This window comes from Phycodurus eques, chromosome 9, assembly GCF_024500275.1.
Source record: "Phycodurus eques isolate BA_2022a chromosome 9, UOR_Pequ_1.1, whole genome shotgun sequence".
In the NCBI taxonomy this organism is placed as follows: Eukaryota; Metazoa; Chordata; class Actinopteri; order Syngnathiformes; family Syngnathidae; genus Phycodurus; species Phycodurus eques.
Genome location: NC_084533.1, coordinates 20,410,194 through 20,437,668, shown reverse-complemented (window position 1 = coordinate 20,437,668; position 27,475 = coordinate 20,410,194). Strand labels below are relative to the sequence as shown.

The 27,475-nt window shown below is 41.1% G+C and overlaps 2 protein-coding genes across 2 annotated transcripts; one reads left to right on the top strand and one right to left on the bottom strand.

The window, feature by feature from the left end:
* Window positions 1-873: 873 nt before the first annotated feature.
* Window positions 874-7,408, top strand: hdac3 (histone deacetylase 3). Its single transcript, XM_061686246.1, has 15 exons — window positions 874-1,041; window positions 1,402-1,484; window positions 2,629-2,771; window positions 3,326-3,407; window positions 3,539-3,595; window positions 4,308-4,363; window positions 4,443-4,576; window positions 5,286-5,366; window positions 5,442-5,515; window positions 5,762-5,826; window positions 5,913-6,002; window positions 6,135-6,193; window positions 6,368-6,447; window positions 6,526-6,683; window positions 6,789-7,408. The coding sequence occupies exons 1-15, from the start codon at window positions 987-989 to the stop codon at window positions 6,856-6,858; spliced, it is 1,287 nt and encodes a 428-aa protein (XP_061542230.1). The 5' UTR covers window positions 874-986; the 3' UTR covers window positions 6,859-7,408.
* A 139-nt stretch (window positions 7,409-7,547) lies between these two features.
* On the bottom strand, window positions 7,548-14,674 carry myot (myotilin). The gene is made up of 10 exons (XM_061685936.1): window positions 14,477-14,674; window positions 13,531-14,384; window positions 11,962-12,112; window positions 11,766-11,867; window positions 11,407-11,444; window positions 10,666-10,804; window positions 10,332-10,539; window positions 9,673-9,838; window positions 9,450-9,583; window positions 7,548-8,656 (listed from the first exon to the last, which is right to left on the bottom strand). Exons 2-10 carry the CDS (start codon window positions 14,358-14,360, stop codon window positions 8,514-8,516), a joined length of 1,911 nt encoding a protein of 636 aa, XP_061541920.1. The 5' UTR covers window positions 14,361-14,384; window positions 14,477-14,674; the 3' UTR covers window positions 7,548-8,513.
* Window positions 14,675-27,475: the final 12,801 nt, after the last annotated feature.

The following is a 27,475-nucleotide window of genomic DNA, read 5'->3' as shown; positions in this document are numbered from 1 at the left end:
TGGAGACGTCCAGAGGAGAAATAGTGAGTATATTGGTAGAAGGATGATGAAGATGGAGCTGCCAGCCAAGAGAGCTAGAGGAAGACCAAAGAGAAGGTTGATGGATGTCGTGAGTGAAGACATGATGGCAGTTGGTGTTCGAGAGGAGGATGCAGGAGATAGGCTAACATGGAAAAGAATGACGCTCTGTTGCGACCCCTAACGAGACAAGCCGAAAGGAAAAGAAGAAGAAGATGTTTTTAACAGTACACTTTCTTTATTTTTCTGAAATTATATAAGAGTAGGTCGGAACGTCACAACAATAGAACAGGAAGGAACAGTTGAGACATAGATTTTTGATTCGCCAGTATGCAAGAGAAAGTAACCAATTATTGCTTTGGCTGGAGTTAATTATTTTGATTATATTTTTTAAATAATTTTATCTCCCGACACACACACACTTGTTTTATTAGCAATCCCACGCGTGTTGCTTCTCCAATATTACTGGCTTCAGGACACGCACATCTGCCCTATGATTGGCTGCTGTATCCCGGTGTAACACGCCCTCCTTCTTCCAGATGGGAAAATATGTGACTTTATTGTGGCGGCGTTATGTTACCCACTAACCCTAACACACCCAAATCCTAAATTTAATCCATCCTAAACTGCCTTAGTCCCAATCCTAGATTTAAACCTAACCATAACAAACTTTGTTTTTATTTGGTACAAATGTGTGATGCATGTTTGGAATGGTCATGTCGTTACATTTGCGGAGCAATCACACAATTATATTGCAGCAGGGCCAGTCTTGCCAAGAAGTCGGGTGGGCTTCCCAAGAACCTCTGCTCCAGACTCCCCCGCCCTACTCTGTCGTGGTTGTCGCTGCCTGATGACGTCCCCCTCTCTGTTTTTACTATGGCGTCTCCCTCTGCTAAGTGAGAGACAAAATGTCGTTTTTATAGCAGTTAAGGCGGTCACAAATCTAGCAAAACAACATATTTCTCAGAATGACCAATAGAACGTCGTATTTCTATGACCCTGACGTGGGTAACTTTCATTACGGTGAGTAACAATGGTTGTGTTGGCTAGCGGGCCTACAAAATGCAATGGATGCTTTATCAATTTTTGGCATTTTTAAAAAATATGTAAGCACGCTTGTGTAGATTTTCCTAATTTGTTCTCGATTGTTTAGTCACTTGTTCATTTAATATGTGAAGCCGGACATTCGCTTTTTCTAGCCCTGTTGGAAATCTAAATCGAGATAGAAGAGTAGAATCGTGTGCCCGAAAACCCTGATTGTACTCCATCTTGAAGCTTTAATCGTCACAACCTTAACACAAAGTAATGAACTTTTCATTATTATATATTTTTTTAATGCTTTTTTTTTTTTTTTTTTTTTTTTTTTTTTTTTTTTAAATAAAGGTGCGGGTCATCCTATGAAGCCTCATCGATTGTCCCTGACTCACAGCCTGGTGCTGCACTATGGACTCTATAAGAAAATGATGGTGAGGTCACAATGGCTACAGGATATAATTCAACTCTAAAGTATAACTGGATCCAGTTTAGGAGATACGAAATGGACTCCGTTAGGGATCGAGCCAGGCTGCGATTAGCGAATTTACACGAATAATTGATGCCCCCCCCCCCCCCCAAAAGTGATATAATTTGTGGTAATTTATATTTATAATTGCCTATATTAATAGTTTATATTGCAAATATACCAAAAACTATGGTGCTTAAACACTTTAGTAGGATTTCATACACTTACAAACATCTTTAAACATTGCTCTACTCTTAAAAATGCATTAGTGTACAGTACAGTATGTCTATATTTGTCATTGCTTGGGAAGCATCTGGTTATTGCGGCTGTAGTTACTGCCCCTTAATGTGTTCCTGTAAATTAATGACTGCTCCTTACAGCACAGACGTATGTGGTGTGTATACGTAATGTAATTTGAGTGAATTCTACTTTAGTGCAGTAGTGAGCAGGTTCATTTAATATCGTCAAGCCCAGTTATGCCGTAGCATAGCCGACATTAGTCATTTCCCTTTGTTAACATTTAGATCGGTCTGTGTTAGGGCTAGACGATTAATTGATTTTATCGTTTATTTTGCGTTTGTTGCAAGAGCAGCACCAGCAAGACAATCACCAGTGCTTGAACAGTAGAACTTGTAACGTACAGATTTATTATACACATATAATAAGTTCATACAAAACTTCATATAAAAAATATTAGTGTTGTTTGCTATCTTTCTGCTGGTGTGTGTTTGTTTTGGCTGAGATGCAAATGTTCATGACAAAATTAACAACTTAACATCAGATGTTAAAATTCTACTGTACTAGCACTAGCGACATGACCGAATAGATTCCAGAAATACTGTACAGTGTTTTGCCACAGAAATAAAATATTTTTTTAATAGTTTTTTAAAAAAAAAAATATTATTTTATTTTTTATATTTACCACGTCATAGAAAATCACAAGCAGGTGGGATTTTCTGCTGATTAAGGGAGGATTATGTTCTGAAATACAAATTCTGGCAAATTTGTGATTGCAGAACCACAAATGTGCAGGGGTCGACTGTATAAATTTAAAAGTGTAAATTCTTCAGTATTATTAAACTCTATCATATTTGGATTTTTTTTTGCAGGTGTTTAAGCCATACAAAGCGTCCCAGCACGACATGTGCCGTTTCCATTCTGAAGACTACATTGACTTCCTGCAGAAGGTCAGCCCCAACAACATGCAGGGCTTCACCAAGAGCCTCAACACATTCAATGTTGGAGACGATTGGTGAGTGTTCACAGCTAACCATTTAAACATCCATCCGTTTGCGATAGCCCTCCTCATTATGGTCGCGTTTGAGTTGGAGTCTTATCGCAGCTGATTTTAGGCAAGAGGGCGAAAACGCCCCGGACTGGTCCTATCATCAGAAGATATTGCTCAGAATTAGACTCTCGCGGTATATACCACACTGAAGAAAAGGAAAACAATACTACACGACTAAAGGGGCGTCAGCTTCATAAAGAACATATAAGAACAATACTACACAACCAACATGACGTGAAAAAAGTCCATTGATACAAGAATCAAGGTGTAACAAAAGATTAAAATTGTCAGATTATGAGGGAGAAAAATGAGAAATGTATTGTAAGGTAAGTTGTAAAAGTCTCATTTTCGGCAAACAGGTTTATTCAGTGCCATGTTCCAGGGCACGTCGACAGTAGTCAAGTAGCTGACTAGCATCTCTCCCAACAGCTAGTTGCCAGTTAGAAGCTTCGTGCATTTTTCTCTGCATTTTTGTTTGCATAGTTATTGAGCTGTCGTGTTGTGTTTGTGTGTCTAAGTCCGGTCTTTCCAGGTCTTTTTGAGTTCTGCTCCAGATATACAGGAGCCTCATTGCAGGGCGCCACTCAACTCAATCACAAGGTAACAGGCACAACTTAGTTTGTGTAAAATGTATAAATGGATGGACATTGTTTGTTTAGCATTTATCTGCCTCACAGTGTTTTTTTCTTTTAACTGTTGTTACCTCATAGTGGTCCTATTTTATCTTCCAGATCTGTGACATAGCTATCAACTGGGCCGGAGGATTGCACCATGCCAAAAAGTTTGAGGTCAGACTACGCATCAACATAAAAGCTCTTTCTGACAATCTGCCTTTGCAAAGGTAATAATTCCCATTTTTGACTGACACTGTGAGGCGTATTTATTGACCAATGTATAGTTATTGTACACTATTATATTGTAATGGGTCCACTGATGTAGCTAAATAAACTAACCAAAATATTAGACACAGGACTCATTACACAGCACTACACTGTTCTAAACTACATTCACAATAATAAACAGCGCTAAAAGAGACTATGCATTTTTTTTACAATTTCTAAACAAGTCCCAGATGTTTTGATAATGTCTGTGACACACTTCCGTCAAAATAGCCAGAGGATGAGCAATTATCCCCACTCTTTCGTGACAGTTGGGTGGAAGTGCAGAAGGGCTCACTCACAGCACACATTTTCTCAAATAGGCAAATAAAAGACTTACAAGGTTGTTAAAATTCACACGGGATGGTTGGGCAGCCACCTCAGACACTATTTGTATTCAAGCAATTGAAAAATAAATGTAATAAATATGTCCCCTAAAAATTAATACAGAGCATTATAGCCTTTGTATAGGCAGAATCTTGCATATTGCTAAGTGTACGTGTACGTAAGTGTACGTATGTAATGTTGTGGTCGGTAAGTGTATATGTTTTCATAGTTGTTATTGTTCATTAGTCAAATATTGGCTTACCACAGGGCAAAGCTGTTACTGTTGTGTTTGCAGGCGTCGGGATTTTGTTACGTCAACGACATAGTCATCAGTATACTGGAGCTTCTCAAGTAAGGCGAAGCACAGTGTGATGTTGCCTATGACTCTTCTGTATCACTCTACATATACTCAACACTGTGTGCGTTCCAGATACCACCCTAGGGTCCTGTACATTGACATAGACATCCACCACGGCGACGGCGTGCAAGAAGCTTTCTACCTTACTGATCGTGTCATGACCGTGTCCTTCCACAAATATGGAAATTACTTTTTCCCGGGGACAGGTGAGCGCTCCTTGCAGCGTTCTCAGAATGATTAAATGCGGCTTAATATCCTCCCGGGGGAAAGTCAGTGGACACTATTGTCATGTTAACATGGAAGGCAAGCGCCTACACCCACACAATGACATCCCCAGTAGAACTTGACGAGAGCTTTCCAGTCATAAGTTCAAATGTATTCATTTTGGGCTTTCAAGGATTTATTTGAACAATTTTTTTTTCATTCAACGCTGGAGTGATTATACATACTGTACATCTTCAGAGGTTTTAAAATGAATTTATTTGAGATTTTTTCTCCTTTAAACCTGTTCAAAGACATACATAAAGGCTATAGTAGGTGACCTGGAAGGTGGCAATTTTAGAGCAGGGCTTTCTTTTCTGGTCAGCACCCTCTCAGTCGACGGGAGGGGTGTCCAAACTTTTTCCTCAAGGGCCACATACAGAAAAATCAAAGGGTGCATATGGGCCGCTTTGAAATTCTTGGCTTTTAATTTATTAAACATGGTAAAACCAGTCTACCATGCAGTTTTACATTGTTTATAAATTGAGTTATATTAAAAAATATATACTACATGAGAGCTTTCTGTTAGGTGGTCTGAAGCCCTGTAACCCATTAGAATACATCCGTCCCTCTTTGAGATTGTGTGCTTGTTTCTCTCTGCAAGTGTGTACTATTGGAGTGTGTGTGTGTGTGTGTGTGTATGGTTGGTTGAAGGTGACATGTATGAGGTTGGAGCAGAAAGTGGCCGCTACTACTGCCTCAATGTTCCTCTTAGGGATGGCATTGACGACCAGAGTGAGTTACACCACAGGCATAAATACATCTGACTGTTTTACAGTTACATTCTTTGACTGTGTGTGTGTATGTTAGGCTACAGGCAGCTTTTCCAGCCAGTCATTAAGCAGGTGGTGGATTTCTACCAGCCTACTTGCATTGTTCTGCAGGTAGGCCAAACATTTATTTGCATCTCACAAGGTGTTCACCTAAGTTCGATTTGCCAAAATGTATTATCCCCCCAAAAATGTACTGGGAACAGAAAAAGGGCTTCCCTGAAGCTGGAAGCAGACAGTTGTCCAAAGTTTCAGGGGCAACTGAGAAGTCTCCTTCAACTTTTGGTTGATGAATACATGCATTTAGCGTTACATTTGCTGAGGCAGAACCAAAATTGACGCATTCCATAAATCTTTCAGTGTGGAGCAGACTCTTTGGGCTGTGACAGGCTGGGCTGCTTTAATCTCAGCATACGAGGACACGGGTATGAATTGTAAAGTTGGTCGCTACATACACAGCTCTTCGCATTCCTTTTTCTTTTAAGTTGAAGTGTTTTGTGTGGTTGTGCAGCGAGTGTGTGGAGTTTGTGAAGAGCTTCAAGATTCCTCTGTTGGTCCTGGGAGGAGGCGGATACACCGTTAGGAATGTGGCTCGATGCTGGTAAGTAGGATCCACGTGGGACATTTGTCTGAGGTACAATCACCTTACAGCATAGAAATTAAACACAATATGCTTTAAATAGCTCATGAATTCATTTTAGATACACTTTAACTCTGCTTTATTGCAACATAGGACCTTTGAGACATCGCTATTATTGGATGAATCGATCAGCGACGAGCTGCCGTATAGTGGTGAGTTACCTTCTTCGTCTCTTCTGTTGGGTTCTGATTACAATGGCAATGTACGTTGAGGGTATTTCTGGGAATCTGGCACCATCTAGTGGACAACTCCTGAAGCCATTTTGTGCTAATTAACTGAAACTGTGTACAGTAATCATGTCAAGCATTTCCTTGTGTTCTTTCCAGAGTACTTTGAGTACTTTGCTCCAGACTTCACGCTGCATCCTGATGTCAGTACCAGGATAGAAAACCAGAACACCCGACAGGTGAAAATCCCGCGCAGTAGTTGTTACGGTGTCACACATGCATCCACATTCTCTTCAATGTGTTGTTTTTGGGTGCAGTATCTGGAGCAGATCCGTCAGTCAGTGTTTGAGAACTTGAAGATGCTGAACCACGCGCCCAGTGTTCAGATCCACGACGTCCCCTCGGACATGCTGAGCTACGAACGCACTGATGAGCCCGATCCCGACGAGAGAGGCGGCGAGGAGAACTACACACGGTCAGAGCACACTAATTACAAGGATAACAAATAATGAGTAGTATGTAATAGTATGTTCATTAAATACATATTTGAAGTTTTGTTAATGACATCACCTCTCCACAGGCCAGAAGCAGCTAATGAGTTCTACGACGGTGATAATGACAACGATAAAGAAAGCGATGTGGAAATTTGACCTGTCTGAAGGACTTGAGCAATTTTCCTGCTTTTAAAAAAAATATTCATGAGGTCACTGACAATTATGATGGTCACAAACCATCTGAACTTTTTTTTCCCCCACAAGAACTTGACTGCATTTTTAAATGTCTCTTTTTGTGATCGTGTTCATATTTTGTTAGTGATATACATTGTCACCTGGAACACTATTTTTCAGTAGGTTGATCTGGGTCATGGTCAAGGTGCTGTTCCAAACACAGTTTAAAATTCAAAACTTCAGATTTACAATCCAAACCTGTGACAGCATCAATACCGTTGTGAAGAAACATATTTCATGTGCCTTTCTGTTCTCTATGGTTTTACGTCAACTTCCATTTGTTGCTGGATTCTACAGAAGTGAACGTCACTGTGTAATATACAAATACAGGTCACAATATATACAAGGACTGCAGGTGTGCAGTGGTCAGATGTTTGTACACTGTGTAACTTGTTTGGCTGATACAATTCAGTCTACGTTTTATTCAGATTGTGCTTTTGATATTTTTTTTAAAATAAAACATCCAAACACCTCTGTTTGTATGTTTAGAATGGGACTCGCACCACCACCACCAATTACTTTCTGATCAAGATGTTGCAAGTATCAAACCACCATAACTTACAGTTGACAACACAGGAGGCAAAGCTTAGTTGATGACTTTATTCCTCATTCATCCACTGGTATGCTAAACAATTGACAACAAAGTTAAGAGAAAACACTCCTACCTGCCGTGTAAGATTGCAGCAAACTGTCTCATTTTGGTACTCGAGTGAACCACAAGCTTATTATCGAGTGCAGAAACACTCACTACTGATTGTTCCTACAGACTGTAGCCTATACTGGACTTCCTGGTTTTAAATCAGGAGGTAATATTCTGTTGACTATATAAATCATATTTGGAAAAGGAAAAGTATTAAAAGGTGTGAATGTTAGCTCTAGTTAAGGATGAGTATCAATGTTTGACTGATTGCAGGGCAAGAGGCAACACAATATATTCAAATAAATGCCTTCATTCACAGCCATTAAATATTAGGAATCAACTTTAAAAACAAAATGCTGAATGATGGCGATAGTGACACACTGCTGGTTAGTCAATTGCATGACAAAAATGCAATGAATATCAATTTCGTGTACAGCGACACGAGATTTTGGAGGAGAGGAGATTACTAAAGTGCAGTATTGTGTCACATAGATGTTGGATTATGGGTACTGTAGTGATTGAGGCTAATGTTCACATTCCAGACAGTGATTGTCTTAAAAGTTGACAAAAGGCTGAGGTTAAATATTCCAAGCTTTCTTCAGGCAATCCACACAAGATGTTCTTTATGAAGCTGACTGATGAGAAAATGTTTTCTTTGTAAACTGTTTGCCCGCCAGGACCTACACAAACTATTAATAAACCTACAGTAAGTGACCTTGGCTCACCATTTTGCTGAGTGACGCCAGGAAGGTTTGCGAGGCTTACAGGTTCGTATCAAACATGAGCTCCTCGGCCCGAAACAGTGAATACTGCAGCAGCAACATGAACAACATAAAGACTGAAGATTAACTTTTTTGATGGGGCAGTGTAGGGGTAACTAAAATACTGCATCAGTGCTTTGACAGTTCTGAGGTGTGCATGTGTGTTTTGAAAGGATCTACAGCTCCTCGCTCTCATATATGGGGGCGCTGTGCTGGCCGGGGGTGTCTGCTGCCAGGGTGCGCACGTGGCTCAGAGATGACAGCAGTTTCAACGCTTGGGAGCCAGGGGGGGCTGTTTTCATGGGTGGAACTGCTCGGCCTGGCAAAGGCATAAAAAGTAAGGATTAAAGACTGAAATCCAAAGTGTCTAAACATTGTAAAGAATTTCTGTGACTGGTCATATGAAAATCCGATGAAATAAATTTAAGTGGAACCAACAGAGATCCCTGAGGGACCCCCTTAGTGTTAACATTCCCTTCATGCCAGGTGCCTGAAAATAACTTCCTCGCCACACAACATGGAGCAGCAAAGGCTCAGTGCTCAGTTGTGACTTACATGTATGCACACAATATAGACAAAGCTTTGCAACATGGACTTTAAACATGAACCGACGTCTTGTATTATGTGTACTACACCTTTACTTGAACTGAGTTCTGGTGCTTATTAATTGTGGGAGTACAGTATGATGAACTTTATATAAACTTAAAAAAAGAAAATAAAAACTCAACCTTAAATATTTGAATCCCAAAATGGGTCCCACTGTAATTGATCAATGTAAGGTCTTCTATTTGTGTCAATGCACACTTGAAGCACAGGGCCAAACTGAAGGCAGGTCACTTTCTCTGTAACCTGTCAAGGACCACACACACAGCAGATGGTGTGCGTTACATGATCGAGCAGAAACCGAATAAGCTCCTTTGTTTCACTGAACAGTCTCTCTCCAGTGGATGGACCTAACGTTCATACTCGTGGCCCATGTGCAGGATTCTGTGGTCCGTAGCAAAAGCTTATGTGCTCATCAGGTTTCTGTGTGATGGTGTAATGCAGCATTTGTGGACTTCTATGGTAGCTCAGTGGCGAGCTGAGAGAGGAAAAAGCCTCAGTAGACTTACAGCTTATATCCAGTCTTGCGTTGCATGTCGACATGCCAGCTTCATTGATAGCAGAAAGCGTGTACCACCCCGCATCGGACTTGGTCACCCTCTCTATCAACAGGCACTGCCTGCCCGAGCCATCTTGGTACAGGCTGCACAAACAGACGAGGGGGGGGGGGGGGGGGGGACAGTTTCTGTCTGGTTTGATGTGGTCGAGTGGGAAGATTCTGACTGAGCTCACCTCATTCTGGCTGGGTCAGTGCGTAGCATTTCTTTATCTTTCTTCCAGAAGAGTTGAGGAGGAGGTGACGCATCCACCTTACATTCTAACCTCACAGTGTCACCTTCGAGAGCTCGCAAGTTTGACATCTTTTGAAGAAAGGTTGGTGGGCGGAGAGCCTCCTGGGCTGCACAGAGGGAAAACAAGTGATATGAAACAGCAGTTTTATATGGAAACAGTATGGCTCTCAAAAATGAATACCTACAAATACAAGACCAAGGTTAACATATGTCAGGTTTGTATATGAAGAGTTCCAACTTATGTTGGGAAATGTTGAAATCATTTAAAATGGGAGAAAGTTGAAAATGTGTTTATTGGCTACACCAAATTCAGCTAATCTGAATTTCTTGACATTAGTTGCCTTTTACAATGAAAACAAAGTCGAGGGTATAAAAATTAAGGCAATGGATACGTAATTCAGGCTTGTATGTTATAAAAAACATTTGCACAGCATGTGTTCTTAATTTTACCACAATAGAAGATCTAAATGTTATTTTCAAGCAGTTTCCCAGATTGAAATCTGAAGCAGTTGTGGAATATTGGCACATATCTTTATTATTATTTTTTAACAGAGTTGACTTTCATGTTTACTAAAGAAAGTACAAGTAATGGCTTTTTACCCATGACATCAAGCCTCAGGGTAAATCTGCTTTCTCCTGCACGGTTCCTGGCCACACACTCGTACACGCCGGCATGGTGCACGGTGACAATCTCGATGATGAATGAGTGCATTCCTTTCTCACACACGAGCATCTTATGGTAGTCATCTGGACGTATCGCTTTCCCATCCAAGTACCAGCAGACATCTGGTGTAGGGAGTCCTCCAACCTGAGTATGAGTGAAGAGCATTTAACTTTAGTACTTCTGCTACCAAGTCTCCCAACCTTTCATAAACATGCATATATCCACCATTTTTGAAAAGTGACACTTTGAATGGGTGTTTGTGCGTCTCACCTTGAAGTCAATTCTACAGAAGCGACCCTCCTCAACAGTGAGATCTTGAGGGATCTGCATGAAGCGAGGGGCATAACATTTCTCCTGTATTGCTGATCCCTCATTCCCCCGCTCATCTGTCCCACAGTGGTGCTTCCCCCTGCAGGGATTTTTTGATTATGATTATTTTTATTTTATTTTTTTATTACCACTGTGTTTCACCACCCACTGAGATTTTACTTGTCTGCTACCAACAAAACATGCAGTTTTGTCCTCATTTGCAACTATCCTAACTTTGGGATTTACACACGTTTACAAGTTTAAAAAAAAAAAAAAACTGATTAAAACATTTTTGTTAGTTCATGTGTTATACACGCCACATCAAAAGATCCTTCCAGCTGACCCTATTTGGCAAACTTGACATCCCTGTGGGGCATTCAACAAAGTTTTGTGTTTTTGTATCTTAAAATGAAATTCATAATCATGTGCCTGACCTTTAATTCAGCAACAGACAACCATTCATATCCCAATTTTTTTTTTCTTGAGCTAAGATTTGAACAGAGAACATTATGGGCGTGAGGACACAATCACCAATCTCTTCAGTGTTTTGCCATTTCTTGGGAATTCTTGAGTTCAAACCACTTTTTCCCCAACTTCCCCTGCACCCTTGTCATACACAACTAAACTGAACATGTCATTTCATCCCATGCCTCTTAAAAGTACTTAACCTGACTAAACCTTAAGTCGCACGGTTGTATTTACCATAGCCCACCAGTGTGTCTTCCTTCTGGGGAATCTGGCTGCAATAGAAGAGAACAGTTAATTGCAGGGTTTTATATTGAAAACCAACAAGGATGACACAGTAAGAGGATGGCTTGCGCGTGGACGCGTATATTCTGAAAAAAATAGTCTTGTTTTTGCCAATGACATGGTGCTATTCTCAGAAAGTGGGCAAAAATATAGCCTGCAGGAGGCCCCCAGAGGGAAACTGGCTCATAAATCAGCCACTTATGAGCACAATAATGCTGATGGGGATTTGAACGCAGCATACACTAACTACACATGCTAATCGCTGCACTACGCCCATACAATTTTAACTTTTTAAGAAAAGTTAACAGCACCTGGTCAAGTTGTGAGTCTGAAAGACTGTCTTGATCAAACATGCAGTTGGCGTTGTCTGGACCTAGCAGCCTTCGAGCCATACGCTCCTCATAAGAATGTTTCTGTCCGACATGAAGCATAAACGTTAATCAGTGTGCTAATATGTATTTTAAGTAAAAACAACCAAAAAAAAAAAAAAATAAAAAAATATCATACCTGGCTGTTTCTTCTCTTCACTTCTTTTGATCGGAGCTTCTTTTCCAGATCCTGGATGAGAGCATCTTTGGAACCCTGGATGTCTTCATCTGTGGAGCGAGAGGAAGACGGCCGAGAAACTACAGTCTTCTTAAGGACAGGCTTAGGAAGACTGGGATAGACAAAAAGAAAAAAAAAAAAAAAAAAAAAGTCTGTGAATAAGAAGGAATTGCTTGTTTGGTAATACACTCATTTATAGAAGCAAGATTAACAAACTATTGTTGATTATTAAACATTCTGTCGATCGTGTGGATTTGGATTGATTCAACTTTGACATAGAACACTGAGGAACAATTTGGAAAAAAAAGAAATTGAGTTAGATGTTTATGCTGATTACAAAACAAACTGTTTTTCTGATTCCAAAATTGCAGTCATTTGTTTTCTCGCACGTCAAGTTCTCACCCCCCCCCCCCCCACCCCCACATCTTACCCTCCAAATAAGCAAAATTTCACTGACTAGCTATAGTTACTTACCAGCTGATTATGATTGTACTCATCTCCAGCTGCATGGCAACTTGTTTGTGTAGTCACAATTGAGAGTGCGGTGAGGTGTGCGCAGCTCTCAATAGGTCAGTACTATCAATAGCTGCATACAGAAAGCTAGCATAGTAGGAAGAGGATTTGTGCCCTTTCCTTTGTAAAACAGTTTTAAATAAACATTGCAGTCATGCCTGTTTATTTCATTGTATGTCAGTATTTGAAAAGTTTTATAAAACAAGCACATCTGTTACGTACATTTTTTTCAGATTTGAGAATACTGGGATCTATAATTAAAAAACATGACGTGATAGAGGAAAAACAGATACATTTTGGATTCAGGACCCCAAAAACTTTGTTAAAAACAGCTGTCAGACCTAACTCAACAAAAATTGTGTTCCCCAGTGTAATCTATTATGCTCTTGGTCAGTCTTTTGAAGCGATGGAGGCATAATGGACCTTACAACCTTTGGACAGAATCCGAAAGACACCGCACACAAATAAATTAAAAAAAATAAAAAAATAAAAAGTAAAATCAGGCTCCAGCTCCAATGTCTCCTAAACCAACTGTAGAATATCTGAAATACTGTGGACCCCTTGGAGATCAATCTTTTTTCAGGAGGTTGCTTTCCAAATTGTTTCAATTGTGAATATATTTTTCCCCATAAGAATTACTCTAAACTTTAACCATCACAAACATTTCCAGTAAAGTACAGTACAGGTAAGCTTTTGCATAGTTTAGTGCAGTAAATGTGTTAATTGTCATGTAACAAAAAGAAAAAGTTCTATTAGTAACGGTTCTCAAAAGTAAAATTTAAAAACATTTGGTTTGTCATCATAGGCACATACACAAAAAGTCAAAGAAAAATGAAAAATACTGAAACTATCCACTGGGATTCCCCCTCCAAAATTGACATAACTTTGGTGCGCAACCAGTTAAAACAAGAAATGACAATTTTAATAAGAAATATTGGAATACTTGTACCACAGGCTGTCAGTATTCCACCCATTCTAGCCAAATGTGTGTGTAATGTGAAACTGATGTTTACTCACGTGCTAGGCGTCCCCTTGTAGTTGGCGGGCATAGAGACCACCGGAGGCGGCCCTCTGTTCTGACTATTAGGTGTGTTGGGCTGAGGGAGCGAGGACATGGTTGGGGAGAGGTTGGAGCGAGAGAAGGAAGGGGACGATGGAGGAAGCTGCTGAGGACAAGAGGATTCTTTTCTAGGGAGGTGAGGGCTTGAAGGCGCTAGTGGTGAGCGGGATGGGGAGGTGGAGGAACGGGGAAGGGTGGAGTTGGGGGACAGTTTTGAGTATGAGGAGAAAGATGACCGGGAGGGCAGCACGGAGCAGAGGTAGGCGGCGGGAGCCGACATGGCGTCCTGATTGGCTGGCAGAGTGGCGCTGCCGAGACCGCTGGCACTTGGGGTGCTGGGGGTGAGGGTTATGGTCGAGCGCATGGTCACGCGTGACGTAGAGGAGGGTGGCAAAGAAGAAGGCAGCGTAACAGTGGAAATGGGCGAGCTGACACTGGATGAGGATGCGGACGACTTGCCTGTCCCATTGGGCTGTGTCTGATTCTGCGTCAGGCTCAGTGACTGAAACTGTGATTGAGTGTGAGACAAGGACTTTGACACTGACTGGCTATGTGAAGACCTCATTTTAGTTTGACTTTGGACTTCAGCAACACTTGAACTATGCTTGGAACTCTCTAGGCTCTCCTGGGAATTAACCTGGTTCTCCTGAGCCTCCCTTATCACACTTTCATAGCTGGGTGCCTGGAAGGTTGACTGTGACTGAATAAAGTGTCTTGGCCGTGCATAGTTGAAGGCACTGGGAGGGAAGGCACCGGGCTTAAAAGTCGGTATGTCTGACAGGTTCATAGCGTTGCCTCCTGACGGGGAGGACTGGACAAAAGAAGAGCATAAACAAGGTGGAACTATTCAGAACAAGAAAGTGGATGGGAGCACAGTGACAGCTTATAATGAGTAGTTCTTACGTTGAAAGTGAGCTTGTTTGGCGTGAACAGCTTGGGCGCTGGGGCTTTTACTCTGACTTGTGCAGGAGGTACTGGTGAAGATGGAGGGTGAGGACTGGGCGTGTCGACTGTGACTTCTGGTGATTGACGGACGTCTAAGCGCAGCGATAACTCCTCCTGACTGTGGCCGAAGTGATCTTCAGTGGTTGACCAGCAGAGGCTCTTGGAACCTGGGCGAGATAGCCCGCCAGTTTGAAACATAATGGTTCCAGGATAGGACCATAACAATGATATGGTTAAAAGAGCCACTGATGCGTGTAACACGAGGTCATCAATAATGAATTTCATGATCACAAGTTGGTTTATATCTATATCCAGTACAACATTGACAAATGAGCTCTTTTTGTACAGTAGATGAGAGAAACAGCAAGACTGTAAATGACACCAGTATATACACAGTATAGTTTTTTTAATTAGATAACTATTTTGGTACAAACATTTAACTGCCAGTGAGATAGGGTTTACATACAGTATACAATAATGTGTGTGGTTCAACATAGACTTTATTTTGTTCGTTCAGAAAAGTCACAACACTTACACCTAGCAGAAAATGAGGAATAAAGGGGTCCTAATCTTTGACTCCTTTAGACATGATAGACATTTGCAATGTTTTCTGTACATACCATTTATGGAATAATTCTATTCTTAGTATCCACTGTATGTGAGGTGTTTCAGAATTCCTTCTGATCTGAGGCTATAATGTCTGTAATGACAGCTCAAATTCCAGTGGATAATATTCAACGTTCAAAATTTAACATTCCTGGCTGAATTATGGACCAGAAAACAATGTTACTATTATAAATGGTGTGTGTGTGTGGAGTGTACATGGGAGCAGTCAAACATTTTGCAATCCTTCAAATGAAATGGTGAGGGCTAGACAACTGGGTTGGTGCACTAATGTGCGTTCTGTCACTAGATTACAGTGCTGTGAAAACGGATTTGCCAAGTAAACAAATTCCGGTTTTGAAATGGTTAAACTCTTCAAAGCTACCCATCTAGCCCTGTGTGAAAAAGTAATGATCCCCTAAAACAAGTACCGCAACTGGTTAGCCCACCTTCAGCAGCAACTGAAATCAAGTTTCTCTAACTGGCAATGACTCTTTCACATCCCTGTGGAGATATTTTGACCCACTCTTCCTTGCAGAATTGTTTAAACCAGCAACAATGGAGGGTTATTGAGCATGAATGGTTTTTAAGGTCAAAGGTTAAAACTGATTTTTTTTTTTTTTTTTTTAAGCCACTCCAAAATTATTATTATTTTTAAACCATTCTGAAGTTGACTTGATGCGTTTAGGACAGTTGTCCTGCTGCAGTTTGTGACCTCAGCTTGAGGTCACAAACTGATGGCCGAACCTTTTTCAGCATTGGTAAAAAGCAGAATTCTAGGTTCCATCAATCTCAGCTAGTCATCCAGGTCCTGAAGCAGAAAAGCAGCCCCAGACCCTCACATTACAATGTTGGTTTGCTGCGTTACATTTACGTCAAACGTGACGAGACACACCTTCCAAAAAGTTCAACTTTCGTCTCGTCAGTCCATGGAATAGTCTCCCAAAATTCTTGGGAATCATTCAGTTGCATTTATGTTCTTTTTGGACAGCAATGGTTTTCGCCTTGGAACTCTGCTATGGATGCCATTTATGCTCAGTGTCTTATTGTTGAGTCATGAGCACTGACCTTAACTAAGACAATGGACGCCTGCAGTTCTTTAGATGCTGTCCTGGTTTCCTTTGTGACCTCCTGGATGAGTCCTCGCTGTGCTCTTGGGGTACTTTCTGTAGGTCAGCCTGTCCTGGGAAGGGTTAGGGTTGTTCCATGTTTTCTCCTTTTGTGGAGAAACCGTGGTTTACTGTAATCCTAAAGCTTTACAAATAGCTTTATAACCCCTACCAGATTGATAGATGTCAATTATTTTATTTGTCATCTGAGCTTGAATTTCTTTGGATCACGGCATTTTGAGATATTTTGACTGAGTTCATTTTGTCAAACGACCTATTTAAGTAATTTCTTGATTGAACAGGCCTGGAGGTAATCAGGCTTGGAAGTGGTCAGTCAAAATGAACACAGCTTTCCAAAATGTTTTTATTAACCATTTAATTCATGATTTAACATGGGGGGCAAATTTGCCACACAAAGCCAGGTAGCTTTGAATAGTCCCCCCTCGGAAAAATCACTGGAGGTGCAACAATTAAATCGATAACTAATTGATTATCAAATTCAAATCAAACCTTGCAAACATGACTAAATTTCAAAGTACCCGTTTAAGGGAGACGGCCCCCCTTCAGAGTATTGCTTTCTGTTCAGTTGTCTCTGTTCATGATTGATTGGCGCAACATGCATAAATGTGTGTGTTCCGAACAATATCATGGTTTAAACGGTCAGACCAGAATCTTTTGGCATTTGGTTTTACAATCATAAAACGTTTTTGCTAAAAAGGAGAATACTGACTGAGGATGCCTGTATGCCGTACTCACACTTTAGCACCATTCCACCAACCAGCCATCCATCAATTTTGTTTACAGATTGTTCTGTTCAGGGTCAGGGGATTTTTGGATCCCAAACAGTAATTCTTTGCAGAAAACAAAGCAAATTGAAGGAACAATAAGAGTCCAGTTGCACCCATTCAACCTTTGTGACTTACTATAAAACCCGGATGACTGAGAATCTACACAGACATGAGGAAATAAGGAGAAAAGCAAGCACTTTGGGGTTTTTACTGATATTGTGACAGCAAGTTAAAATGACTTTGGTAATTATATTATTAGGTTTATCATATATAATTTACTTAGTAAATAAATGTTATAGTCCTTTGTTTGCATTTGGGCTTGGTGACAACATCTCAGCATTCACAGAGAACTTTAAGGTGACTGCAAGTTTTATTTACTGCTAAACTTGTATTTATAATACAAGAACACACAGAGAGAGAGAGAGAGGGGGGTGGGGGGGGGAGTCCCATGATGATTATTCCTGTTTATTTTAACATGCATTTTAATGCCAGCAATGGTCAGTGCTTCAGGGATGAAAATGCAACACTTTCCAGAGTTCCTGCCTGGCTGATCTGAGGCCTTGTATTTGCAGACTGTGTGCGAGGGAGAAAGAGATTAAGTGGGCAAAGCTATATTGGTCAAGGAATTCGGACATCGGCTGGCAGGTGCGGACACACAACTGGTGACTCACACACGGATGCATGCATGCTCACGCACAAGGTTTGCGTGGTACGGGTGACAGTGTACTATCCTTTTCGTCCTCTGTGACTGACAACAACAAAGTGAACAATGCAACCAGTAACTGTGCTCTGGCATCTTCAGTCATCATCTCAAAAATAGAAGCAAACCAGCAAGCCCATGTCACCTTCAACTGCTCAATTACCTACATACACTATGTGCACTTTTATATCACTATAGTTCTGAGGTTGTGGGTTGGAATCCATGCTCTGGCCTTCCTGTGTGGAGTTTGCTAGCATGTTCTCCCTGTACTTGTGAGAGTTCTCTGTGGGTACTTGGGCCACATTCCAGAAACATGCATGTTAGGATCATTGAAGACTGCTAGTGTCCTTACGTATTAATGTGAGTAGTTGTCCGTCTATATTTGCCCTGTGCTTGGCTGGTGACCAATCTGGGGTGTACCCTGCCTCTCACCCAAAGTCAGCTAGGATAGGCTCCAGCTCACCCGCGATCCCAATGAGGACAAGCGGTATAGAAAAATGGAAGGTTGGATAGATAATCAAGGCATCCAATTACCCACATTCTATTCCCTTTATCCTATTCAGGATGCAAAACAAATAATTCAAAATCTTTAGAAGCATCCACTCCATTTAAAAGTTACACTGCTGCCAACAGATATGAACAACTGTTGAGATGCAGCAAGGAAGGAGGGCGTTGAAGGACAAAAGTTGCCGTGTCTGCACTTCACATTACAGATGAGACTATACCTCATCTGACATTAATATAGATAGGACACATCACCCTCAGGCAAAAAGCCAAAGCATCTGTGCTGACATTCTCAGATGGCATATTGACCGTTTCATTTGATGTAAATACCCGCACAGCCATTTTAAACTTCATTTCTACATTTGTTTTGAAACAAACAGAACAAAACACATACTTCACAGGAGAAAACAAACAAACAAACAAAAACAAAAACAAAACACTACATTTTGTCAGTACACTCCTTGGCAAAGAGAGAAAAGCATGCGGGCAGGGAAATATCACCAGCCTCAGATGAGCTCATAATTTATTCTAAGACACAACTTGGCTTCAATATGAGCGGTTTGGCATGCAGTCTGCACACAGGCCATTAACAAGTGGGCCCTCTCAATTGATCAAAGGACATATATTACGACATAACGTGTTCATTTCAAATACAAGGTGAGTTAAGAATGCATACATGGGGAAAAAGGTTTAACCATTTCATTTAAGTCAATTAGCAATGAGTAACAGGTGTGCCCACATCGCTACTGCCAGCCATTCATTCAAAACGTCTTCAAAATCAACTTCGTAACTTCTCAAAATAGTTTCAATTAAAACCAGAGTTTTGTGTGCATGCGTGTGTTTCTAAAAATAAAATACATAAAAGTTCCCGAAAAGTATTAACAGGTAACATAACAATTCATCATTTTATTTTATTTTTTTTAATTTAGGGACACATGTACACTTCATAAGAGGCAATAGTGATATGAAAACAGTAAATAGATAAATAAAATAATAATAAATCGATAAAAGATATTTCTTACCTTGCAAATTGTCTTTCGACCTTTGTGTTTAAAGTTGAGAGGACACGCGGCACCGTTTTCCTTGAAAGTTTGAAGAAGGCAGCAGAGAAGCGACAACGAGCTCGCAACCTCGACGAGGACGACAACACGCAAGCAGCACAGCTCCACTTGATTGCTGTTTTCTTTTTTTTTCTTTTTTTTAACCCCACAACGTCTGAGCGCTATCGCCTCCTCGTGGTCTCCCCCTGGCCATTGCACTTTAAGACTCATAGTCCCTTCCAAAATGTGTGTTTTCAACTCAGCCTTCCACCTTGACTCATTTGTTGAATACTATCGCTTACTCCAGTCTGTCCCATTACGTAATAGAGAACGAACAAAACGAAAAACACCTGTCATCACAAAAGCGACCTCCTTTCAAATTAAACAGTGACTACAACACACAAAACATGTTTCCAACGGAAAGCAGTTTACTAATTTTCTTTCAACTTTCCTTCAATTTCACTTTTCGATTTTCCTTCAGTTCAACACACGAGTAGAACGACTGTCTTACTAGGTGTTTCCCCCCCCCCACTACTAAGACACAGTGTTGGGAAAACTACTTTGGAAATTTAGTTGGTTATAATTAGAAGTTCCCCTGTTGAAAATGTAATATTTAAATTACTTTCTCAAAGTAATATAACTAGTTACATTTGATTACATTTTAATTATTTTTCTTCATTTTGAAAAAATTTAGACATTTCCTATTAAAAAAAAAAGTGGGTTAAAACCATCGATCATTATTTTGGAATTAACTACATATTTATTCTTCATGCAAACTGATTACAAATGATGCTGAAATGTAAATAATGTAATGTATAAATGTAAATCATAGAAATGTGTCTGTTGCATTTTACATGTTGTACTGTATGTACATATATTGTATGTGTACAGCATACGGAAAACTATATCCTGTTTACCATGTATGCACAATTTAGACAATATTGCTTCATATGACAACTCAGATAAGTCAATGTCCCATAAAAAGGTAAAAAATTATAAAGATAAAACTGTTCAAAAGTCAATGTTCATGTATGCGTTCAAAATGTAACTATAAGTCTAACATTTTTAAAATATCAGACAAACCAGTAGATTGCACAACACGGTGGCGCTTCGAGGTCTTATTTGAAAAAATATTTCATGTTTGAGACTACAGCAGAATGGCACATGACCAGAGAGAGCCAATCACAAGCGCCAGCTTTAGAAGGAGAAAGTGAGCTTTTGCAGCTCTTTTTCAAATGTAACTAAAATTGTAATCATGGAAATTTCCAAAATCAACTGTAATCTGACTACACATTTTCGCCCAGTATTGTAATGGATTACGATTACATAAATGTTGTAATCAAATTACATAATCTCGTTATGTGTAATTCGTTACTTCCAACAATGACAGCATTGTTTACTGCACACTATATTTACAAGGATAACAACATAACACTTTTGATCAGAAATTGTTGGATGAAACCATTTCTCATTTAATGGTGGCAACAAATATAATGGTTAATATCATACTTTATACTAACCTGGGACTGATGCAGAAGTGGCTTCTGGCAAAATAAAAAGGAAATACTGTTATTTCTTTTAGTGAAGTATCTTGAATAAGTGGAAAGTCTTACATTGTTCAGCTTTATAAATTTATTTGTATTGTTATAATAAATCATTCCAACAGTCAGCCAGAAACATTGTAGTGAAGTAATATGTTGTATTATTGACTTTGCTGCTTGGAACGTTCAATGATTAATACCAAACACACACACTGACTTTTGGGTAGTATCCTGAAGTCGTCAGAGTCCAGAATTTGCTGGTCCCCTCTGCACCACAGCACCTGCAGGGGAGGAGTCCCCCTCAGTCGACACTCCAGAACCACCAGCTGGCCCTTCAGCGCACGCACGTCATGGAGGCACTGGAGGATGTGATGATGACCGTCACAGAGAGACGAGCAAAAACAATATAGTTCTGACAGAGGCAACTCTGCACCATGGCTGATATCTGTTTTATATTTAATCCAGAACAGGGATTCAATACAGCGGTACCTTGAGTTAGAAGTTAAATTTGTTCTGTGACCAAGATCGTAATATCAAATCCATTTTCCCCATTGAAATGAATTAACAATCCCTTGATCCATTCCAGCCCCCCCAACAGAAAATAAATTAAACATGCTTTTAATAATAAAATAATACAAACAACAACTAACAACGATAGCGTTGTATGTGTGCCTTCAAGGGGTGTGGCCGAGCATGTGACGTCTACCGTCGTGTTCCGATTTTATATTTGGCTGTTAGACTGTTTGTCCTGTTCAATAAACAGCTGAAAGCTGCATCAGTGACTGAAGCTCTCCTCTTTTGTTTTTTTTCCCCACTTCACTTGAGCAGCATCATATCTGAAGCTCATTCCTAACTCTGATTTTGCCTCGCAACACAAAGGTGAAAAATCGACCAAGTGACAGCTCTAAAGTAGAGGCACTTAAAACAACAACAACAACAAAAACACACCAGACAGTGAGAGACAGTCCTGTAGTTTTCCTTAACTGGGCCTTCCTAAATTTTTGGTGCTCACTATAAAAATGACACCAGGTTTATTATACCTTTACAAATGTTGGAGCAACTCCAGAATGTTCCTTGTTGATTGGACTTTCTGTCTAGAAAACAACAGCAAACAGTATATTTAGCGAAGTACTCATGAGTGTTTTTTTTTAAAGATGGCTTTCAGTTGAGTTATATTTGGCTGCAATCACCCTTTGAGGGCTGACGCAAGGCTGCTGCACCAGGCTGGAGTGTTTTGAAGCGAGTATGGCGGAAGGTGAAGATGAGCTGGAGGAGAGCTTCCTGGTGGACGATGCAGAGGATGAGGACGTGACGGTCAGAGACATGGAGCTGGTCTTCTTCTGCACTCTCTGGACACTTCGTAGGAACACGCACAAAGGTACTACATACAGCTACACGAGTCAATCTGCACATTCTGACCATTTGTGTTGTTTTTTAACATCACATACGATCCGCACAGTGTCGCGCAACTTACTGGGCCATGTTTCAGGCATTCCAGGAGGCAGTAACGATGTTTGATTCTCACGCTCTGCAAAGAAACAATCAAAGACTTAGAAGAAGAAGAATGTTCGGTGTATGTGCTAACGCTTAGGGGAGTGAGCTGCAGTACTACTGTATACAACCCATTCATCCATCCATTTTCTGAGCCTCTTCTCCTCACTAGGGTCGCGGGCGTGCTGGAGCCTATCCCAACTATCATCGGGCAGGAGGTGGGGTACACCCTGAACTGGTTGCCAGCCAATCGTAGGGCACATACAAACAAACAACCATTTGCACTCACAGTCATACCTACGGGCAATTTAGAGTCTCCAATTAATGCATGTTTTTGGGATGTGGGTGGAAACCATCATACACAATCATGGACAATCATACATGCAAGATGTATGCATTCATTTTCTGAACTGCTTGTCCTCCTTCGTGTCACGGATCAGCTGAAACCTATCCCAGCTGATTTTGGATGAAAGTACATACTGGACCGACCAGTCAATCGCAGGGCACATATGGACAAACAACCATTCACACTACCAGTACATTCACACCTATGGACAATTTAGAATCTTGTTGCCATGTTTTTAGAATGTGGGAGGAAGGCCCATACTACAAACAAACCATATCAAATAGAATCACTCAAATTGAAATAAAGGAACAATGTCTATAGGGCCTTTAATTTTAGAGCTTTACTTTATATTTGTGGGGAAAAAAAAAAAAAAAATCCACAGATCATACATACACAACCATCACACATGCACACTAGGTGTCACTGATGGTGTAATGGTTAACTGGCCTGCGTGTGTTCAATCCCCACTCAGTGGCGGTGCGAATGTGAGCGTAAATAGTCGTTTGTCTTTATATGTGCCCTGAGATCAACTGGCGACCACTCCACGGTGTGGTCTGTATTTCACCCTAGGTCAGATGGAATAGGCTTTAACTCACCTGTGACCCTGAATCGGATAAGTGAAAGAAAAAATGGATGGCTGGACGAATGGGCGTGTACAATTGATTAAATGGGTAGCAATGGCTAGATTTATTAATGTTTTTTTTCAAATGACAACTTGTAAATGTATGTCATTATAGTGTATGTATTACTCTCACCTAGGGTCAATATACATAATACTCAGAGTGTCAGGTGAAGAATGAATCATTTTCATAATTTTGCTCCCCAGAGATGAAATATCAATTTTCTATATGGAGCTGAGACTGAGCCAGTATCGTCCATTCAAAGCAGTCCTCCCTGTTTTTGAGGCCAAACATCAGCCCCCATCGTGCTGATGAGGCCTTTCACACCAAAAAAAGAGTGCGTATGCCTCTGTCCTGTAAGCCTGGCGAGGCAACTGGCAGACAACACTGAGGGTCAGGTTCCCAAGCTAAATTAAACTGTGACCTCCTGAGCAAAGCCTAGTCTCTGTGACCTGAGATAAATCTCTTAGAATAAAATGTCACCACAGATTTATATGTTGCCATTATGTCTTTCAAGTGTTCTGAGAAATCAGTAGCTCAGTGAAAATAAAGAATTGAAGCTCAGGAAGTGAAACAATATCCAAGTGTGCGTCCAGTTTTCTCACTCAGCTAATCACTCCCGACAGGTGTCTTTGTTAGTCTTGGTTGGATTTTTGCTCCGGGAGTATGGGGTACCGAACCCCTTGATAAGAGCTGTTCGGTCCCTGTACGACCGGTGTCAGAGTTTGGTCCTCATTGCCGGCAGTAAGTCGGATTCGTTTCCAGTGAGGGTTTGACGCCGCTTAGATTGCCCTTTGCTTTTGTTCACAACCTTTACGGACAGAATGTCTAGACACAGCCGAGGTGTTGAGGTGGTTCAGTTTGTAGCCTCTGTATTACGTGTCAGCTTTTTGCAGATGATGTGGTTTCCTTTACTTCATCAAGCTGTAATTTCCAACTCTCACTGGAGCATTTCGCAGCCAAGTACTTTGTATCGGTCCGTTGTGGGTAAGAAGGAGCTTAGCCGAAAGGCAAAGCTCTCAATTTACCGGTCGATCTACGTTCCTACCCTCACCTATGGTCACGAGCTGTGGGTCGTCACCGAAAGAACAAGATCCCCGATACAAGCGGCCGAAATGAATTTCCTCCGCAGGGTGAGAAGCTCGGTCATCCGGGAGGATCTCAGAGTAGAGCCGCTGCTCCTCCACATCGAGAGGAGCCAGATGAGGTGGCTGGGGCATCTGATTTGGATGCCTCGCTTTCCCACTTCAACTTCCTAAATCGATCTTTTACACAGCACAGGCAGACAAACACAAACACACATAGAAAAGCATACCTAATGTATTTCTGGTTACAATGATCCAATTATCTACAGCTTCCTGAACATGTAAAAAGCTTTTAGCAATTCAAACTGAAGTCAATGTCCCATTTGCCTTGAATACTATGTTATGCATTTCTTCTACATGTGACAGAAGTGTGTGGACATACAGTACTATGGCTTGCAGAATCAACAAACCATTTCATTACCACTGTGCCACACACATTCTGCTGCTTATCGTCACTAAGGATTAAAACCCACGCATTTATCCAACAGGAAGTGCTGGTGATCCAAACTGTAAACTGCTACTGCATGATTGTGGATCTGCCAGTTATGGCTAGGAGGACGAAAGCTCCTCCACAAATAGGCCAGCTGACTTTTGCACACAAACACACGGTCAGGGGTGTGTTTATTTGTGTGAGGGTGTGTATTGTGGGTTGTGATGAGGTTTGGGGGGAATCTGAGGCTACTGCTGCCGGTAGGAGGGTTTGGGCTTCCGAAGGGTCAAATTTAGAGCGTGGCATCATAAAGAGGGACAAATTCATCTGAGAGTTCCAAATGAGGCTCATGGCGGCTGTCAATAGCGCCTCCAAGCAGACATGAGCAATTTTTGGAATGCAGTATCTCTAATAAATTCAAATTATGGAAACAAAGGTCATACTCAATTAGTACTTTCAATTTTTAATTGGGAATCATTCAGATGTTTTTTGTTTTTTTGCAAAAGTAAGATGAGCCTTTACTGTATGTTGTTTGTAGTCAGCAGTGTTTTTTGCCTTGGAGCTCTGCCATGGTTGCTATTTTTGTCCAGTGTCTTCCTTATTGTTGAGTCATGAAGACTGACTTTAACTGAGGCAAGGGAGTTCCTGCAGTTCTTCAGAAGTTGCCCTGGGTTACTTTGTGACCTCCTGGATGAGTCGTTGCGGTGCTCTTGGGGTAATTTTTGTAGGCTGGCCACTGCTGGGAAGGTTCAGCTCTGTTCCATGTTTTCTCCATTGGTTGATAATGACTTTCACCGTGCTGGAGTCCCACAGCTTTAGAAACTGGTGTTGTAACCCTTTCCAGACAGATTACAATTACTTTATTTCTTATCTGTTCTTGCATTTCTTTGGATCATGGAATTTTGTTGCAGTTTATTTTTTAGATCTGTTGACCGACTTTTTCAAACAGGTTCTGTTAATTTCTTTAAGTAATTTGTTGATTGAACAGGTCTGGAGGGTCAGGAACAGGGTCATGTTTACCACTGTGTTACATCACCTTTTCTTTTAACAAAATTCAATAAATGTATGGGAACTGAGGACATTAATCGTTCAAGCTTTGTAGGTGGAATTCTTTCCCATTGATGCTTGATGTACAGCTTCAGCTGTTCAACATTCCGGGGTCTCCGTTGTCGTATTTTACGCTTCATAATGCGCCACACATTTTCAATGGGAGACACGTCCGGACTGCAGGCAGGCCAGTCTAGTACCGGCACTCTTTTACTACGAAGCCACGCTGTTGTAACACGTGCAGAATGTGGTTTGACATTGTCTTGCTGAAATAAGGAGGGGTGTCCACGAAAAAGACGTTGCTTGGATGGCAGCATATTTTTCTCCAAAACCTGTATGTACCTTTCAGCATTAATGGCGCCTTCACAGTTACCCATGCCATTGGCACTAACACAGTCCCATACCATCACAGGCTGGCTTCTGAACTTTGCGTCCGTAACAGTCCGGATGGTTCTTTTCCTCTTTGGCCCGGAAGACACGACGTCCACAATTACCACAAAAATTTGAAATTTGGACTCGTCGGACCACAGAACAGTTTTCCACTTTGCATCAGTCCATCTTAGATGAGCTCAGGTGCAGAGAAGCCGGCGGTGTTTCTGGGTGTTGTTGATAAATGGCTTTTGCTTTGCATAGTAGAGTTTCAAGTTGCACTTACGGATGTAGCGCCGAACTGTATTTACTGACATTGGTTTTCTGAAGTGTTCCTGAGCCCATGTGGTGATATCCTTTACACATTGATGTCGGTTTTTGATGCAGTGCCGCCTGAGGGATCGAAGGTCATAGGCATTCAATGTTGGTTTTCGGCCTTGCTGCTTACATGCAGTGATTTCTCCAGATTCTCTGAAACCTTTGATGATATTATGGACCGTCGATGATGAAATCCCTAAATTCCTTGCAATTGTACGTTGAGGGACATTGTCCTTAAACTGTTCAACTATTTTCTCACGCACTTGTTCACAAAGAGATGAACCTCGCCCAATCTTTGCTTGTGAATGACTGAGCTATTCAGGGAAGCTCCCTTTATACCCAATCATGGCACCCACCTCTTTGTAGTGTATTTAATTAAATATTGGTCAAACATGATTTTCAAATCATAGTATTCTGTTTTTATTTATGTTTAACACAAAGTCCCAACTTCATTGGAATTGGGGTTGGATATAGGTTTAACGATTAAAAAAAATAATAATTATGAAAGGAGTGGGCACGGTGGCCGACTGGTTAGAGCGTCAGCCACACTGTTCTGAGGACCCGGGTTCAATCCCCGGCCCCGCCTGTGTGGAGTTTGCATATTCTCCCCGTGCCTGTGTGGGCACTCCGGTTTCCTCCCACATCCCAAAAACATGCATTAATTGGAGACTCTAAATTGCCCGTAGGTGTGAATGTGAGTGCAGATGGTTGTTTGTTTGTATGTGCACTGTGATTGGCTGGCAACCAGTTCAGGGTGTACCCCGCCTCCTGCCCTGATGACAGCTGGGATAGGCTCCAGCACGCCCGCGACCCTAGTGAGGAGAAGCGGCTCAGAAAATGGATGGATGGATGAAAGGAGTGGATCCACTTTCATATCAACACAGAAACTTTCCGACAAGCAATAACGAACAAGTCAAAAGTCAGAAACCAGAATTAATATTATGTTGGAAGTCACAAAAACATGAG

Excerpts from the sequence above, each read along its gene's own strand:
- hdac3 (XM_061686246.1), top strand. The coding sequence starts at position 987 with ATGACCAATAGAACGTCGTATTTCTATGACCCTGACGTGGGTAACTTT. Across the intron at positions 1,042-1,401 it reads CGTGGGTAACTTTCATTACG|GTGCGGGTCATCCTATGAAG; the intron begins GTGAGTAACAAT and ends TTTTAAATAAAG. Across the intron at positions 6,194-6,367 it reads CGACGAGCTGCCGTATAGTG|AGTACTTTGAGTACTTTGCT; the intron begins GTGAGTTACCTT and ends TGTTCTTTCCAG.
- myot (XM_061685936.1), bottom strand. The coding sequence starts at position 14,360 with ATGAACCTGTCAGACATACCGACTTTTAAGCCCGGTGCCTTCCCTCCC. Across the intron at positions 12,113-13,530 it reads TACAAGGGGACGCCTAGCAC|TCTTCCTAAGCCTGTCCTTA; the intron begins GTGAGTAAACAT and ends TGTCTATCCCAG. Across the intron at positions 9,584-9,672 it reads ACTGACCCAGCCAGAATGAG|CCTGTACCAAGATGGCTCGG; the intron begins GTGAGCTCAGTC and ends CTGTTTGTGCAG.